This window comes from Leuresthes tenuis, unplaced genomic scaffold (genome assembly GCF_036924035.1).
Source record: "Leuresthes tenuis unplaced genomic scaffold, fLeuTen1.0.hap1 SCAF_24, whole genome shotgun sequence".
Classification (NCBI taxonomy): domain Eukaryota; kingdom Metazoa; phylum Chordata; class Actinopteri; order Atheriniformes; family Atherinopsidae; genus Leuresthes; species Leuresthes tenuis.
This window is the reverse complement of record NW_027325378.1, coordinates 22,542,865-22,561,192: the sequence shown is the minus strand read 5'-3', so window position 1 is coordinate 22,561,192 and position 18,328 is coordinate 22,542,865. Positions and strand designations below refer to the sequence as shown.

Below are 18,328 nucleotides of genomic sequence, written 5' to 3'. Positions count from 1 at the left end.
GCCTATCTTCTTCTTCTTCCTCTTCCTCGTCTACTGTAATCTTTATTGTTCCTGTAATTACTCCCCCTGCTTTGTTCTGCCCTAGCTGCACAAATTGTCCCACTCTACCAGGGTTGTAAGGTGGTGGTCTGGGGCCTGTGTTTTTATTCAACATGGGGTTTCTGCTGGCTTCTACTCTAAAATACTGTAGGATGTCTCTCTGCTCAGCATTCTTCTGTTTTTTCTTCATGTGTGTCACATCATACCTTTTGTCCTTATTTCTTAATTCTTCCTCCACCTCATCGCAGCACCTTGGATTAAAACTGCCTTCTAGAGGCCATCGATTTTTACCAGATGTCATCCTGTGCCAACTTTTCATACATTTGAGAATTTTGCGTCCGTTTGTTGGATGAGTAACCATGACTAATTTTGCAGGTGTTATCTAATTTTTCTGTTTACTTTTGTTGGCTCCCATGTTTTATGGCAGTTCACAGCAGTCCTCGGGGTAGTGTGGCTACTTATTATCTTGTATTTTATTACACCTGTTTTCTTGCCCACTGCCCCCACTCTATTCAATGCAGAGCCGATATGTGCACTTTAGTGTTTCCCAATTTTTGTTACACTTTTTGTCACTTTACTAATAATTATTTTAACTGCTTTATGCTTAATTGGAATTTCTTTAGAGATGATATCACCTATCGTGTGTTAATCGTCACACTACAATGTTTCTAGTGATCATATCTTATTTATTTAGGCTTATGCACCATGCTTACAACATAGACACCCTTTCACCTATATTATATGCCTGGTTGGCACTTTTAACAACTGTTCCAATTATACTTTTTACCTTTTGTTAATCTATTACACATTAACAATAACATTTTACAACACTTCTTTTGAAAAATATCAATCCTTTTGTTAACTGCAAGTCTATTCCTTCAACAGTTACTTTTTTTTTGTACTCGCTGTACTTTACTGTTTTCTACAGTTTTTCCCTGCCTTGGACCACCCCTCGAGAAGGCACGGTGGTTGACGTCTCCACAGGCGGTACTTTATCCTTATGCTTTACCTTAGCATTTTAGTCACCAATACAATTATTTAATCAACAACATAGCCAAAAAACACGATTGTCCTTCAAAGTTTCAACTCAGTTTCTTGTTGCTTTCTTTACTGACTTACTGCGACCTTCTTGATCAGACAGTCAATGGGGCTGTCTGATTAAACCTTCCTTCTTCACCCTTCATATACCTTACCAGCACATAACTTACAACTCCAAGACCTGTAAGTGACATAACAGCCCACAAACAAATCAATAGGTTAAATATGCATTGTTGGAGCTTATCCATTCCACACTTGTCGTATTTTCACACAATCATTCACACGTGGACCGATCACCAGCTGTTACTCTGCTCGTACTAGGTTGTTTAGGATAGTGTATTAGTACCTTCTGACCACTGGAGCTTAGGTGGAGGCTGGATCCCCATGAATTTGGAAAAATAAAAGAATTGGTATCTCACCTGTTCTTGGTGGATATGTGGGCCCTTTGGGGTTCCTGGCCTCCAACCAGCGCCCGTGGCCTTCCGGTGTCGTCACTTCCTCCTGGCTGGCTCGCCAATTGTTGTGACTTTTTGGAGTTCAAATTACCTATTATGCTATACTCAGCAGTTAAAGATGAGAAGTCACGAAGTATCAAAGATGAGACAGATTCAGCTGGTTCGCGGTCCAATGATGGTTTATTGCAGAGTTACAATTCGACCATACATGAGAAGTAGCCCAGGCTAAGTCTGAAATCTCTTCTGAAGGTTCCCCTTTTTTATACAAGTTGGGCCTGCGGATGCTCCTCCCCGGGCCCCTCCTTTCGTATGGCGTGTTTTCCCTAATCTTCCACCGTTATGTCTTAATTATTTAGTTTACCTGTGGCAGGGCCCTTTGTCCTGTCTTTTTTAAAACCTTTATTCATGTAATAGTCCTTCCCACTACTCCTGACCTCCCCTCTACATCCATATCTCCTGTTTACTATCTTGATAACATGTACATTGTATTACTGCTTGACGTGGCCATACCTTGGTACCTTTCATGGCATTAATGCATGATTCGACACTACACAGTGTGAACCTTGGTACTTTTCCATGACGTTAATGCCTGACTCGACATTACACAGAGCTAAACTTTGGTACTTTCCATGGCCTCATTATGTGTTCTTTCCAGCTTTAATTTGCGTAAGCATTTTCTTCATATTTTATTACTATAAGGGCCCGGTGAACTTACACCACAACATCTCTGTTCATTGAGCTACACTGACTACCTGTTGCTACTCACTTAATATTCAAATCACGAATGCTTGTCCTCAAAGTTATATATAGTCTGATCACACCAACCTCATCACTCTCATGCAGACCTGTGTTACCCTTCCGCTCCTTTGTTCTCCATGGCCCTGCCACCACCATGAGTGCAGCACTCCATAATATTCTCATCTATGGTCCCCTGCTGGTGAAATGACCTACCAACTGCTACCAGAGCACGGGCGCCCCTCTCTACTTTCAAGAACTCTTGAAAACTTTGCTTTTCTGAATGTACCTTTTGTCATTAACAAAAACAAACCGCTAACTATACATTCACTCTTCCCCTGCTGCTGCAATGAACTAACCTAAACGTAGGTGGTTTACTTAACAGAAAAAACATGGAGGAAACTCTACAAAATAAAACAGGAAGTAAGGAAAACTGAAATACAAGATGAAATATCTGACAAATGAAAGTCTGTGCTGGTGCATTGATTTTTTTTTAAGCTGCTGAACTGACAATCACCACAGCTTCTTGCTAGAAGAATTCCGAATTCCTGCTCTTGGATTTTTGGGAACTTTAACAGGATTCAGTATAGTAAATGGCAAGATAACCATGTTTTCTGCGTGTGTTTGAGGCTCTCATTCAACCATGCCCATGTATTTAGAATTATATAAATATAGGGATTCAGATATAGTGATTCAGTATTTTTAGGTATTAGCAACAGCAATGTTGTAATTTGATGTAGAACAGTGATGTGAATAGTTTCTCACTATCTTTAACTGACTATCAACAACAGTATATTGTAATAGTATTCAGTATAACAGTTGATCAAAAGATCAGAAAAAACTTTGAGAGAGCAAATTTTATGTAAGCCATACAATGCAAAAATGTGAAATACATGCGATGTGAATACATCCAAATATATAGATTTCAATTGCTCAATTGCTGTCAAGACCTTACAGGTTTGAAGGGAGTTTAGCTCATCCAAAATGCAAAAATATCATAGAAAGAGGAGTGGGGGGGGCAGATCCACTCAATCACTCAAAGCAATGAACCGCAGGCCAAGACCAAGTCACAGTCCAAGCCAAACCTCAGCTTGAATTCCAGCCAGATGTGCAATTTAATCATCAGGTTAAATCCCAGTTTGCAACAAAACCAGATGAAAAAAATCCCTAAATTGCCACAATTAATTTGTGCACTCCTCCCCCAGGACTCCTATGGAGTCAGAGATAATTATCAAATATGATACCTGCACATCATGCAGTAAAGCATGAATTGCTTTAGAGTTTATCTGAACCCTGTTCATGTCATTCAGCTCATTTTTTGACAGTCGCAAATTATTTTATCATTCGGCCAATTAGACAGGGAAACAGACTATTAAGACTGTAGGTTAATTAATCAGATGGGCTGCATGTGGTGTAGTGGTTAGCACTGTCGCTAAATTGTCCCTAGGAGTGCGCGTGTGTGGTTCTTTGTCTCGTTTGTGTAGGTGTCACCCTGTGATGGACTGGCGAACTGTCCAGAGTGTACCCCGCCCTCTCGCCCAATTCGTACACAAGTGCTTCACAGCTACATAAAATCACAAGAGGGCAAATAAAATCATTCCATAAAACACAAAAAATAATAACTAATTAATTAAATTAAAAGCGAAGAGTGCAGATAAAATACTTTCAGTTGTCATATGCACAGCCAAATAGAACTGTTTTCAGCCTAGATTTAAACATTGTCAGAGTTGAGGCCTGTCTCACATGTTCTGGAAGACTGTTCCAGATTTTAGGAGCATAAAACTGAAACGCAGCCTCACATTGTTTAATCCTGACTCTGGGCACCAGCAGGAGTTAAGCATGGGGTTAAAGTTGCAGTTGGTAACTTGAATAAAATTAACTTCTTGTGATATTTCCTAAAACTATCTCTATGCCCAGGCAGTAAGACATGAGACTTTACTGTAACTTTAGACCATAGCGACAGTGCATGTTGTTGATGACGCTAGCACGTGTGCCGAAACTGAGCCGCTATTTTGTTAAACAGTCGTGCTACTCTTGGCTCTTCAAATATAAAATCACCAAAATTTAAGCTAAATAAATAGATACCGGGGACACGACCTCGGTGTCCTCAATGGTAGTTAGGGCCTTGCATAAGTATATGAAGACATCATCAGCAGGGTTTTTGAAAGTTCGTAGAGGACGCCACTGAGAAATCCGGCCACAAATGATTTTCTTTACATACGTACGAGGTCGTCGGCGTGGATGTGTGTTCCAAGTTTCGTGACCTTGCGATGATTACATGGCTTTTAACCCACAAACGTCATTACACCATCTTAGGCGCCTTGCCACGGACACACCATTTAGACTTTGGAAAATTTGATGGCTGAAAAGTTATCAGACCAAGTTTGAAACTGTAACCATGTAGGAGGAGTTTGACCATATGTGCCCCCAGCAAGTGGCGCTATAGTTAAGTTTGAGTATGTGCATATGTTTGCAGTCAGGGCAGAGTTCCGGGTAAGTCTACGAAGTTTGATGAAGATCGGATAATGTATGCAAAAGTTATAAATGACTTTGTGTTTTGTGGTGAGCAGCAGCGAGTCATCAAAGTTTGAGGGTCTGCCACGTTTATAGTCAGAAACGTGGCATTAGAGACACCAGCGACCATAGTCAAATGCATTCCAGGTGCCAGAGCGGGCGACATAGAATCCTATTTAAAACTGCTGGCTAAGGATAAGCGTAAATACTGTAAAATAGTTATTCACGTCGGCGGTAATGACACCCAGTTACGCCAATCGGAGGTCACTAAAATTAATGTTGCATCGGTGTGTAATTTTGCCAAAACAATGTCGGACTCCGTAGTTTTCTCTGGACCCCTGCCAAATCTGACCAGTGATGACATGTTTAGCCGCATGTCCTCATTCAATCGCTGGTTGTCTAGATGGTGTCCAGCAAACAACGTGGGCTACATAGATAATTGGCAATCCTTCTGGAGAAAACCTGGTCTGATGAGGAGAGACGGCATCCATCCCACTTTGGAAGGAGCTCTTCTAATTTCTAGAAATATGGACGAATTTATTAGTCATCCAAAAACATGACAACCCAGGGTTGAGACCAGGATGCAGAGTTGTAGTCTTACACACTTCTCTGCGGCTTCCCACCTGATGCTGCCCCCCCCTCAATCAAAAAACACAAAAGGAGCAAATCCTCTTGTGCAAAAAAAATTTAAAACAAAAACTTTAACTGAACAAAAACATCAAACTATTAAATGTGGTTTGCTGAATATTAGATCTCTCCATTTGAAGTCTCTGTTAGTGAATGATTTGATTTGTGATCATCATATTGATATATTTTGTCTTACAGAAACCTGGCTGCAGTAGGAGGATCATGTTAGCATTAATGAATCAACTCCCTCTGACTATTTAAATGTTCATGTTCCTAGAACCACAGGTAGAGGAGGAGGAGTGGCAGCTATCTTCAGATCAGGGTTACTAATCAGTCCTAGACCCAAGATTAGTTTTAGCTCTTTTGAATCTCTGATTCTCAGTTTTTCCAACCCAGATTGGAAATCACAAAAACCTCTTGTGTTTGTTGTTGTGTATCGTCCACCTGGCCCTTATTCTGAGTTTCTCTCTGAATTCTCAGAGTTTTTATACCAGTTAGTGCTGAGTACAGATAAAGTCATTGTAGTGGGTGACTTTAATATTCGTGTAGATGTTGAAAATGACAGCCTAAATATTAACTTTAATTCTATATTAGACTCTATTGGATTTTCTCAAAGTGTTCACAGACCTACTCACTGCCTTAATCATACCATTGACCTTGTGCTGACTTATGGCATTGAGAGTGAACAGTTAACAGTGTTCCCTCATAACCCTGTCTTGTCTGACCATTTTTTAATAACTTTTGAATTTACATTACTTGACTACACGGTTTCTGAGAGGAATTCTACATATAGAAGGTGTCTGTCAGAGAATGCTGTAACCAGATTTAAAGAGTTGATTTCATCATCCTTTTCTTCACTGCCATGTGCTGATATGACACAGGATGGCTACCTAAATTTTACTCCAGTAGAACTTGACTCTCTTGTTGACAGCACTACAGCTTCAATGCGTACAACACTGGACAATGTTGCCCCTCTGAAAAGGAAGGTAATCAGTCAGAAGAGGTTGGCTCCTTGGTATAATTCACAGCTGCGTGCGTTAAAGCAGACTGCAAGAAAGCTGGAGAGACAGTGGCGTTCCTCTAATTTAGAAGAGTCTCAATTAGTCTGGAAAGATAGTTTAATAACGTATAAGAAAGCACTTCGTAAAGCTAGAACTGCTTATTATTCATTATTGATAGAAGAGAATAAGAATAATCCCAGGTTTCTTTTCAGCACTGTTGCCAGGCTGACAAAGAGTCCGAGCTCTGTTGAGCCATGTATTCCTTTAACTCTCAGCAGTGATGATTTCATGAGATTCTTCATCAATAAAATTGTTTCTATCAGAGAGAAGATTAATGGAATCCTTCCCATTATTATCACTGATGTATCATCAAGTAGAGGAGCTTTAGAAGTATCTTTCGAACCTGAATTGTATTTAGACAGCTTCTGTCCAGTTGATCTTTCTGAGCTAACAACAGCAATAGTCTCTTCTAAACCATCAACTTGTATGTTAGACCCAATCCCAACCAGACTGTTCAAGGAGGTTTTCCCCTTAATTGACACTTCCATATTGTATTTGATCAATCGGTCTTTGTTGATAGGATATGTACCTCAGACTTTTAAGGTTGCTGTAATTAAACCTTTACTTAAAAAACCTACTCTTGATTCAGAAGTGTTGGCTAATTATCGACCTATATCCAATCTCCCTTTTTTGTCCAAAGTTCTTGAAAAAATAGTTGCAGTTCAACTTTGTGATCATTTACATAGAAATAATCTGTTTGAAGAGTTTCAGTCAGGATTCAGAGTGCATCATAGCACAGAAACGGCACTGGTGAAAGTTACCAATGATCTCCTGTTAGCTTCTGATAGCGGACTTGTTTCTGTGCTTGTCCTGTTGGATCTCAGTGCTGCATTTGATACGATCGATCACAGCATTCTGTTACAGAGACTTGAACATGTTATTGGGATTAAAGGAACTGCATTAGGCTGGTTTAAGTCATATTTATCTGATAGATTCCAGTTTGTTCTTGTAAATGAAGAATCTTCCTCACACGTTGGAGTAAGTCATGGAGTTCCTCAGGGTTCTGTGCTTGGACCGATTCTTTTTACTTTATACATGCTTCCATTAGGTAACATTATCAGACAGCATGGCATAAATTTCCATTGTTATGCTGATGATACTCAGCTGTACTTATCTATGAAACCAGATGAAACCTACAGGTTGGTCAGGCTACAAGCCTGTCTTAAAGACATAAAGACCTGGATAACTCAGAACTGTCTGCTTTTAAATTCAGACAAAACTGAAGTTGTTCTCTTTGGACCTGAGCGCTTCAGGGAGAAATTGTCTAGTTATATAGTTACTCTAGATGGTATTTCCTTGGCTTCTAGTTCTACAGTGAGGAACCTTGGAGTTATTTTTGACCAGAATTTATCATTTGACGCACATATAAAACTGGTTTCTAGGACTGCCTTCTTTCACCTTCGTAATATTGCCAAAATCAGGAACATCCTGTCTCAAGGTGATGCAGAGAAACTAGTTCATGCATTTGTTACTTCAAGATTGGACTACTGTAATTCCTTATTATTGGGCTGTCCCACATATTCTCTGAAAAGCCTCCAGCTGATCCAAAATGCTGCAGCCAGAGTTCTGATGAGAACTAACAGGAGAGATCATGTTTCTCCAGTTTTAGCTTCTCTTCATTGGCTCCCTGTTAAATTCAGAATAGAATTTAAGATTCTTCTTCTCACATATAAAGTTCTTAATGACCGAGCTCCATCATATCTTAAAGATTTAATTGTAAGATATTTTCCTAACAGAGCACTTCGCTCCCAAACTGCAGGTTTACTTGTTGTTCCCAGAGTTTCTAAAAGTAGAATGGGAGGTAGAGCCTTCAGTTATCAGGCCCCTCTCTTGTGGAATAAGCTGCCAGTAAATGTCCGGGAAGCAGACACCCTTTCCACTTTTAAGATTAGGCTTAAAACTTTTATTTTCGATAAAGCTTATAGTTAGGGATGGCTCAGGTAATCCTGAAACATCCCATAGTTAAGCTGCTATAGGCTTAGACTGCTGGGGGACCTCATCTGTCACACCTTTCCTCACTTTGCTCTCTTTTTCCCCCTGTTTAATTTCAAAATTGATTTTATGTACATGTGACATTATTGTGGTTATTAACCTATGTTTCCCTGTTCCAACAGATATCCTTTGAATGGCGTTATGGTGTTTTTCCCCCCTCTTTTCCCTCTTTTCTGTCTTCTCAAACCCCAGCTGGTCGAGGCGGATGGCCACCCTTCCTGAGTCTGGTTCTGCCAGAGGTTTCTTCCTGTTAAAAGGGAGTCGTTCCTTTCCACAGTTGCCACAGGCACGCTCAGGACGGGAGATTGGACTGAAGACACGTTTCGGTGCAATCTGTTGGTTTCCTTAGCTAGGATATTAATTTTTTTAATTGGCTCTATATGAATTAATTGGATTATGATTACAATGAATTGAATTCCAATTGGCTTGAATTGGACTATATTACTTAAGTGCCTTGAGATGACAATTGTTGTAATCTGGCGCTATATAAATAAAATTGAATTGAATTGAATTGAATTGAACTTCAGACTTTGGAAAAGATTCTCCTAACGTTTTAGCCCCCATGGCTTAAGAGTACCCTGACCAAGTTTGAAGCTGGTAACATTAAATCTGAAGGAGGGGGTAAAGGAGGGGTTTGATGCGACGCGTGGCAAAACGGCACTAATTTGCAGATTCAATTCAAAGTGGCCGACTTCTTCTGGCCCCGGCGCCATGATGTCAAGAGGCTTTTTTGTGTGCCTGAGCATAATGAAGACATATACCGAATTTCGCCAGCCTACGCAAATCTATGCCCAATGGCAGGGGTATTTAGAGAATTTGTAGGGGGCGCTACAGAGCTTTTTTGTTCTGGCCACACACAATATTCTTTTCATACGTATGAGGTCGTCAGCGTGGACGTGTGTGCCAAGTTTCATGACCTTGAGATGATGATATGGCTATCAAATCGCAAACGCCATAACACAACCTTCGCCACCCTGCCACGCCCACAACCTTTAGATTTTGGAAAAGTTGATCATAACTTTTAATCCCCCATGGCTGAAGAGTAACATGACCAAGTTTGGAAGCCGTTACCATTAAATCTGTAGGAGGAGTTTGATCATATGCAAGGTGTGGAAACAGAGTGACGTTTCCAACCACCAGCAGGTAGCGTTATAGTTGAATGCAAGTATGCATATATGTACGCAGTCAGGGCAGAGTCCCGGGCAAGCCAATGAAGTTTGGAAAAGATTGGACAATGTATGATAAAGTTATAAGTGAATTTGTGTTTTGTGGCGAGCAGAAGCGAGTCATTAAAGTTTGAGGGTCTGCTACGGACACACCTTTTAGAATTTGGAAAATTTGATCACAACTTTTAATCCCCCTTGGCTGAAGAGTAAGCGCACCAAGTTAGAAGCCGTTAACATTAAATATGTTGGAGGAGTTCAATCAAATGTGAGGTGTGGAAAAAGGCAAAATGGCACCAATTTGCATGTTCAACTCAAAATGGCAGACTTCCTGTGGAACCGGGGCCATGACATCCCAGGCTTTTTTGTGCGTCTGGGCTTGACGAAGGTGTATACCGAATTTCGTCCAGTTACGCAAAACTAACCCCGACGACACATGCATTTAGTTCATCAGGAGGGGGCGCTAAATAGTCCCTTTGAAGCAACTTTACTAGGCCGTAGTGTACACAAAGCCTGACAAAATTTGTGAGTTTTCGCGTATGCGAATGCACCATAAATCGCGTCCAATGCATATAGAATAATAAGACTAAATCCTTCCTCTGCTGTTTCACAGCTTGGGCCCTAATAAGCAGCTCATTTACTGGCTAACAACTACTGTAATAATGTGCTAGGCTAAATACTGTGTATGACTAGCGTGCATAACAGAACAGTAGGCTACATTTAGCTTCTTGAAACACGGCAACGTAACATCAATGTCTGACTTCTTATTGCCAAATAAACAACTGAGTAACAACTTCCTAACTTAGGTATAGCCAGGCAGTGTCACGTCTGTGGGTTTTTTGTGTTTTTGATTTCTCTGTTATGACCTTAGGATTCTCATGTTTTAGGTTTCTATTTAGTATTTAGTTTTTATCATGTTTTCCCTCAGTCACTCTTGCTAATCAGTGACTCAAGTCACCTTTGCTTTCCCCTTCAGCTGCACTCCATCACCAATCACCTTCCCACAGTATTTAGTTTTCAAGTTCCCTCACGTCATTGCCAGATCCTCACTATCATTCATGTTGTCAGGTTGGTCATGTCAGGTCATTGTCGTTCTTGTTCATAGTCATAATCACGTTTTTTCATAGTTCAAGCTGTGTTTTCTTTTGTTAGTTTTCATGTTTGAAGTTAAGTTTTTTTGTAATCCGGCCTAGCCGAACTTTTTCTTGGTGCCTTCATAAATCAAGTTTTTCTTTATAAATATCTGCATCCGGGTCCTCCCTTCTCACCGAGCCACACCACAGCTACCGCTGTGACAGGCAGCATCTTATCTAGCTGTGTGGAGTTGAGTTTGTTTTGTTTCTCTTACCAGTTCGTACTCCATGTCACATACACAACTTTGTCTATTCAAATCACATCAGCTGAGTATCTTTGGCATGGTTGTCATGGCAGCAGTGAATTTTCAAGCTAAGTCTGCTATCTTCCCCAACTTACCAAAAAAGTAAATGAAGAGCTGTATGGTCCATAGGACAAAATACTTCCTCAGTTTGGCAGTGGTGCAAGACAGTGACAGCAGACTTTTTTCTAAACGAGCTCCTCTGCCTCATGAAAGTATAACTCACAAGGTGCCTGTCAGTTGTTCATGATGGACAGCATTCTTTTAGTTTTCCTTTCTTCACAACAGATACAATGTGCTCTAGCTCTATGCCAACAAACTATTGCACAAAAGGGAATACTTTTAACTACTGACTGTTAAAACATTAGCAATATTTTTGCTGCAAATGTTAAACAGCCCCAGAAAGTACAACCGACTCTTTATGTTTTTGTAGAATATACTCATGTCAACTGACCAATCCAGTATTTGTTATCCACTTGTAGCCTGTCAAAACTTGGCCCTGGGCCTCTGGAAGTCGATAACGATTTTCTTGGTCTTGGAAGCTTCTTTTCAGCTGCTGGTGGTTCGACTTACACCATTTCACAAAGTCTGCCACTAGGTCCAATTCAACTCAATTCAATTCAATAATACTTTATTAAACCCTGAAGGTAAATTATATCGCTGAAGTATTCATTATTAAAGATATGCTACTGTTATAGATAGATAACAAAATGAATTATAAATCATTTGACAATTTTGTAGAAAGTTTAAGTGTAGCAGAGAGGAAGGTGTAGTAGATATCTTCAAAGGTCGCTATGAATGGGTTGGGGTGTTTCTGCCAGTGATCCCAAACCTCCTACTACAATCAATGGAAGATATGTTTTAACCCTCTTTAACATTTCTCTCCACTCCATTCCCACTCTACGACCAAGACATACACATTTCAACTCATCTTGATTTGGGGGTCTTATTCTAGGCATTACTTGTGCTTTGGAAAGCTCAGTTAGCTGCTCTGTAAAGAAGGTCTCCATTACGGTGTAATGAAGGTGTAGCATAATATCTCCCATATGATGAATTGTGTACAGTGAGGTAAGAAATTATGTCACCAAACAAATTGATATTTTATTAGAAATTTAAGATGTTTTGATGGCTCCCTCTTCAGATGGAACTGAGAATACTTGTACTGTTGGAAGCACAGAATGTTTGGTTTGGCTTTAAAAGGCAGTCAGTTAAAATCAGGAGCTGGTTAGGCTGCTATGATCCTGGGCTACATGCCCTGCAGAGGGTAGTAATGCACAGGTTCCTGTCATTTGGATGTGTGTTAGTGAATGAAAACCCGGTTGGTCTGCACTGACTCTGCCTCAAGCTTCCTCAGTGAACCAGCCACTATCGGTTATCTTAACATGCTCCAACAGGTTAATAGCTTGCCTATTGCCACATTTATGCATTACAACAGTTGTAAAAATGTAAGCCATCAGTAGTTCCTCCAGCAGCACAGCATCCCAACCAGTACAGAAAAATGTTCCAGAAATCTGCACCCTCACAAAAAAAGCTCAGTAGAAATTCCTTTGACGATTCAAAGAAACGCACAGTATGTCCAGAGCCACTACAGCATGCTGCCTGCCTCTAAGGTGGCACCATTGTAGACTGTAATTGCACAGGGATTGCATAGTATTGAAAGTGCTCAAAAGGCGTGTTGTGTAGCTGAAGTGGTTGAGTGGGTGCCCCATGTACTAAAGCTGAAGTCCTCGTTGCAGCCAGTCCAGATTCAAGTCTAATCTGTGCTGTACTTTGTTGCATGTCTTGCCACCCTCTCTCTTCCCAAAATAATGAAATCACTAAAACAAGAGGTGGAAGGGCCTCCTCTGTTATCCAGAAGGGACTCGGGAGTAGAGTCTTTGCACCTCTGTACTGACAAGATCAGTTGAGGTGGTTTGGGTATCTGGACAGAATGCCTTGTGGAAACTTCCAAGGTGAAGTAATTAAATTGTGTCCAAGGAGGAGGTCTCGGGGCAAACCCAGAACTCGCTGGATAAATGATATCACTTGACATGTTTGGAGGACTTGGCTTGGGAGGGAGATATCTGAGGATCTCTGCTCAGACTGCTGCCTCTGTGACCCGATCCCAAATAAGCAGGAGAAAATGGTTGGATAGCAAGAGATAAGAGGGGATAGCAGTAGCACCAGAGGTGGGACAGCACCTCTTTCCTTGCTTGTCTGAGCGTTGTTGAGGTCAGTCACAGTGATGGTCAACATTGTCAATGTGATAATACTTGATTGATATCACAGCACATTCATAAAGCAACTTCAAATATCTCCAGTTTGAAGATTTTCTTTGATGTTAGAACCATGGCATATTCCAGTTTAATGTTAGGGACTTCTGTTGGTGGGGGGACTTTGTATTTCAGTGTACACTTTATGTGTTATCATTGACACGTTTAGATTATATCACTTTAGCGATACCCCACAGTGATGACTGCCATACACAGAAATAAAAAATGCATTTGCTCTTAATAGCCATCCAAACATTTGTAAAAAGAATCCCCCATTAAAGGATCAGGAATGAAAATGTCTACTTCTGCATTGAAAGAGAAAAATGTGGTCTACATTTCTCAGATAAATCCTAGTTTAGTGAGTCCAGTACAGTGTGCAATTTTCAGTATTGTGCAGTTCTCTTAGAGCTCCTCTCTCAAAGCTCATAATCCTTTACCATCTATCAATGGTGCTGCCTTCTTTCTCCCTCATCTATCCTATGTTCACTTATTTCCTCAATCCAAACACCTGATTTGACTGTTATCAGTCTATTCGATAGACGTTGTCAGCACAAATTAGTGGCACTTTAATGGGACTTAATAATGACAAATTATGTGTTCGTTTCATAAAGATTATAGACTGAACATGCTAAAACACTTATTTCTTTTTTGAATTGATGTTTAATCTTCTTCTGTACTTTTTCCTTTTTTTGGTAATGCTGACTCTTCTTCTGTACTTTTTCCTTTTCTTTTCTGTGCGCCCTTGCCATGAAGGGGCTCCGCTAGTGCTCCCCCCACTGGCTCACTGAAATAATGGCCCACTGATAGAAATGGTTGATAACAGCCTCTGAACCTACCAGTAGGTTTAGTAGGCCCCTACTAGCCTATATAAATGGGACTGATGTGTGGTAACATGTCCATTGAATAGACTGATGACAGTCAAATCGGGTGATCCAAACCTATTCTCTCCAACCCTAGATATCTATTTCTTTCCATGCTCCTTTATATATAGAATACTTTGAGAAATGTATGTCGAGAAACATAGAGTTCTTGAAAGTTGCTCTTCAGACAGTCAGGTTTCCTACTGTAACACCACATGCCTCTGGAAAAGAGTATATTTGTGCATATTACACAGAAGGAGCAAGTCTACATAAACGCACACACATAAACACAGATGAGATTAAAAAGTGAGGAGACAAATCTGTCCTCATCCCCGTGGTGGGCATTGAATCACCAACATCTACTTGTAAACACATCTAACAAAAGTCACTTTGTTAACAGATAATGGTTGGAGAAGCAATCCTCTTCTGCTGTCTCTCTCGAAAGAAGAGTGGTGCTGGAGCTGAGGCCAACATCAATGCTGCTGGCTGCAACTTCAACTCCTTCATACGCAGAGCCATCCGCTTTGTTGGTACATCTATTAATTTTTTTCTTTCCACACACTGACCTCTACTCACTTGCCACTTTTAGGCAAAATACATTTTCGACAATAGGTCTGTGTCCACAGAATGAGTATCCACTTAATTAATGTTATTTTTTTGCAAATTCTCGAACCAGACTTTTGTGGTAGTTGTGTATACATGTGTGTTTTACAATGAAACTGTAAAGATTAAAGCAACTCTCATACGTTTGATGCAACCATACATACACATTGACTGCCCATGTAACATTATAAGTTGTCTCATTTACCTTTCTTTCCTGCTTTCACATCCCACCCTCTGCCCTCAGGTGTTCATGCATTTGGCCTTTGTGCCACTGCCCTTATTACCGATATCCTCCAACTGATGACTGGCTATCCAACACCCTACTTCCTCACTGTGTGTAAACCCAACTATACCACACTTAATGTCACCTGTGAGCAGAACCCCTATGTCATGGAGGATATCTGCTCAGGAATAGACCCCAGAGCAATCAACCAGGGCAGGTGAGGAACAAAAGATTCATATGTTGCATTTAACAAGGAAATGTGTTTTAATTCTCCTTAAACCCCCTCAGAGAAACTACGATGGATATGTGAACATCAGAAAATCTTGTCTTGTTCTGAGGAAAAGCACTTACTTGATGAGATTTGTGATACATAAATACATATTTAATTTGCTGGTAAATTCCAAGAAATCATCAAATAACGATGCACAAATCAGGACATTTTTGTGCTGATCACTTGTCTTCAACTCATAGACGCAGGATTGTCAATCACATGGTCTATTTCAACCTTTTTGGCTGAGAGAGCCATGAAAGCCACATATTTTAAAATGAATTTCCGCGAGAGCCATTTAATATTTTTTTTTTAACACTGAATACAATTAAATGCGTGTATTTTTTGACCAACAATTTTAGAGTATAATAAGTCTCTGAATTTATTCTTTTTAAAAACGTTGTTATACTGAAGCTAACCAATAATAAATAAAATACTTCTTACCATTAATTTGACTTCTGGTGCTCCTTGGTTTTGCTGAGGGCTTGTAGTCTGGTTGATACGTGGTGAGGTAATGCTTCATGCAGGTGTTGAGGCTTTCATCTGTTAAACATGATCGTAGGTTGGTCTTGATGTGTTTTAGATGTGAGAATGACTGCTCACATGCATACGTAGAGCCAAACATAGTCAATACAGCAATATTCACACGCTGCAGTGTGTGGTATGCGACAGGAAGCACTTCCAAGTTTTGACAGTCAGCTGGTCTGCGTGTTGAAGTTTTTTTGCTCGCCAACTCTGCTTGCTGTCATGCAAGTCTTTCCAAATCTTCATTCAGTGACTTGAACTTATTCACCCACATATCTGAGGCCTTCAGGTCAGCAACTTCTCGCTCAAAATTTCTTATGGAGACACCAGGGATGTAACTCAGGTCGGCTTTATCCACTGCACACTTGTGTGGATGAGTGATGAACTTAAAAAGATCAGTGTGCTCACGAAATTCTCCAAAGCATGCTTTGAATGACTGCAGGAGATTAGATGTGAAGCCAGCTAGCTGCAGGAGATCATAATGTTGAACGGGGTCACTTGCTGTGCACGCATCTTCAGTTTTTCAAAGTGTAGTAAACATCCTGTTTCAATATCCACAATACAGAGTTCCAGCTTGTTTTCAAATGCAAACATTGTGCCTTGCATTTTCACATTGAGCTGGTTCAGATATTCAGTCATATCCACGAGATAGTAAAGGAGGAAAGGAAGAAACATGACACCATAACACCATTCAAAGGGTAACGCAAGTTAATAACCACAATAATGTCACATGTACATAATATCATTTGAGAAATTAAACAGGGGGGAAAAGAGAGCAAAGTGAGGAAAAGTGTGACAGATGAGGTCCCCCAGCAGTCTAAGCCTATAGCAGCTTAACTATGGAATGTTTCAGGATCACCTGAGCCATCCCTAACTATAAGCTTTATCAAAAAGGAAAGTTTTAAGCCTAATCTTAAAAGTGGAAAGGGTGTCGGCTTCCCAGACATTTATTGGCAGCTTATTCCACAAGAGAGGGGCCTGATAACTGAAGGCTCTGCCTCCCATTCTACTTTTAGAAACTCTGGGAACAACAAGTACGCCTGCAGTTTGGGAGCGAAGTGCTCTGTTAGGAAAATATCTTACAATGAGATATTTAAGATATGATGGAGCTCGGTCATTTAGAGCTTTATATGTTAGGAGAAGAATCTTAAATTCTATTCTGAATTTAACAGGGAGCCAATGAAGAGAAGCTAAATATGGAGAAACATGATCTGTTAGTTTTCATCAGAACCCTGGCTGCAGCAGTTTGGATCAGCCGGAGGCTTTTCAGAGAATATGTGGGACAGCCCAATAATAAAGAATTACAGTAGTCGAAATCATGAAGTAACAAATGTATGGAACAGTTTCTCTGCATCATCCTGAGACAGGATGTTCCTGATTTTAACAATATTACGAAGGTGAAAGAAGGCAGTCCTAGAAACCAGTTTTATATGTGCATCGAATGATAAATTCTGGTTAAAAAAATAACTCCAAGGTTCCTCACTGTAGTACGAGAAGCCAAGGAAATACCATCTAGAGTAACTATATAGCTAGACAATTTCTCCCTGAAGCGCTCAGGTCCAAAGATAATGACTTCAGTTTTGTCTGAATTTAGAAGCAGACAGTTCTGAGTCCCCCAGGTCTTTATGTCTTTAAGACATGCTTGTAGTCTGACCAATGTATTGTTTTCATCTGGTTTCATAGATAAGTACAGCTGAGTATCATCAGCATAGCAATGGAAATTTATGCCATGCTGTATATAACTTTTCTGTTTTGAAAAACAAATTCTTCCTCTAAAAGTCTACATTGTGGGTGTACCAACCTTCAAAGACCTGTACACAGATTGTAATTTTGTTAAAGGGTATTATTCTAAACTTCACAACCTTGTTTACTTGTTGTGTCGCCATTTCACGAATAATCTTTTCGTTAAACATTAAACAGTTAAAAGAGTTTGAAATATAAATATCCTGCAATACCTATGCAGAGATATAAAGAGAGATTTGCACAAGGCAACACTGTGTAGTAGAATAAACAATGGAATATGTATAGCATATGTTCTCCTTCCCCTAGTCTAGTTCCCCTAGTTTAAAAATACCTATCGTGGAAGCTAAATTTTCAAATTTTAGACTGCCTGGCTATTTATTTTTTTGTCCTGGCTGTCTCTTCTTAACTTTGTTATTAGGACCATTTTGGAATTTATCTGTTATCTATGTCAGTCTGTTGTGACTTTTGTGGAGTCCAAATTACCTAATGTGCTATACTCAGTAGTTAAAGATGAGAAGTCACGAAGTGTCAAAGATGAGACAGATTCAGCTGGTTCACGGTCCAATGATGGGTTTTATTGCAGAGTTACAATTCGACCATACATGAGAAGTAGCCCGGGCTAAGTCTGAAAACTCTTCTGTAAGTCCCGTCTTTTATACAAGTTGGGCCTGTGGACGCTCCTCCCCGGGCCCCTCCTTTCATATGGCGTGTTTTCCCCAATCTTCCACCGTTAGGTTTTAATCAATTAGCTTACCCGTGGCAGGGCCCTTAGTCATGTCTTTTTTTAAAAACCTTTATTCATGCAATAGTCCTTCCCCCTACTCCTGACTTCCCCTCTACATCCATTTTTTCCTG

General features: G+C 40.2%; 1 protein-coding gene across 1 annotated transcript in view; it reads left to right on the top strand.

Moving 5' to 3' along the window:
* plppr4b (phospholipid phosphatase related 4b) overlaps positions 1–18,328 on the top strand; it is a 64,441-nt gene that overhangs the window by 35,104 nt on the left and 11,009 nt on the right. Inside the window, exons 3-4 of the mRNA XM_072378127.1 lie at positions 14,512–14,641; positions 14,959–15,154. Of these exons, the coding sequence (XP_072234228.1) occupies positions 14,512–14,641; positions 14,959–15,154 (326 nt within the window). The remainder of the gene's footprint in view (positions 1–14,511; positions 14,642–14,958; positions 15,155–18,328) is intronic.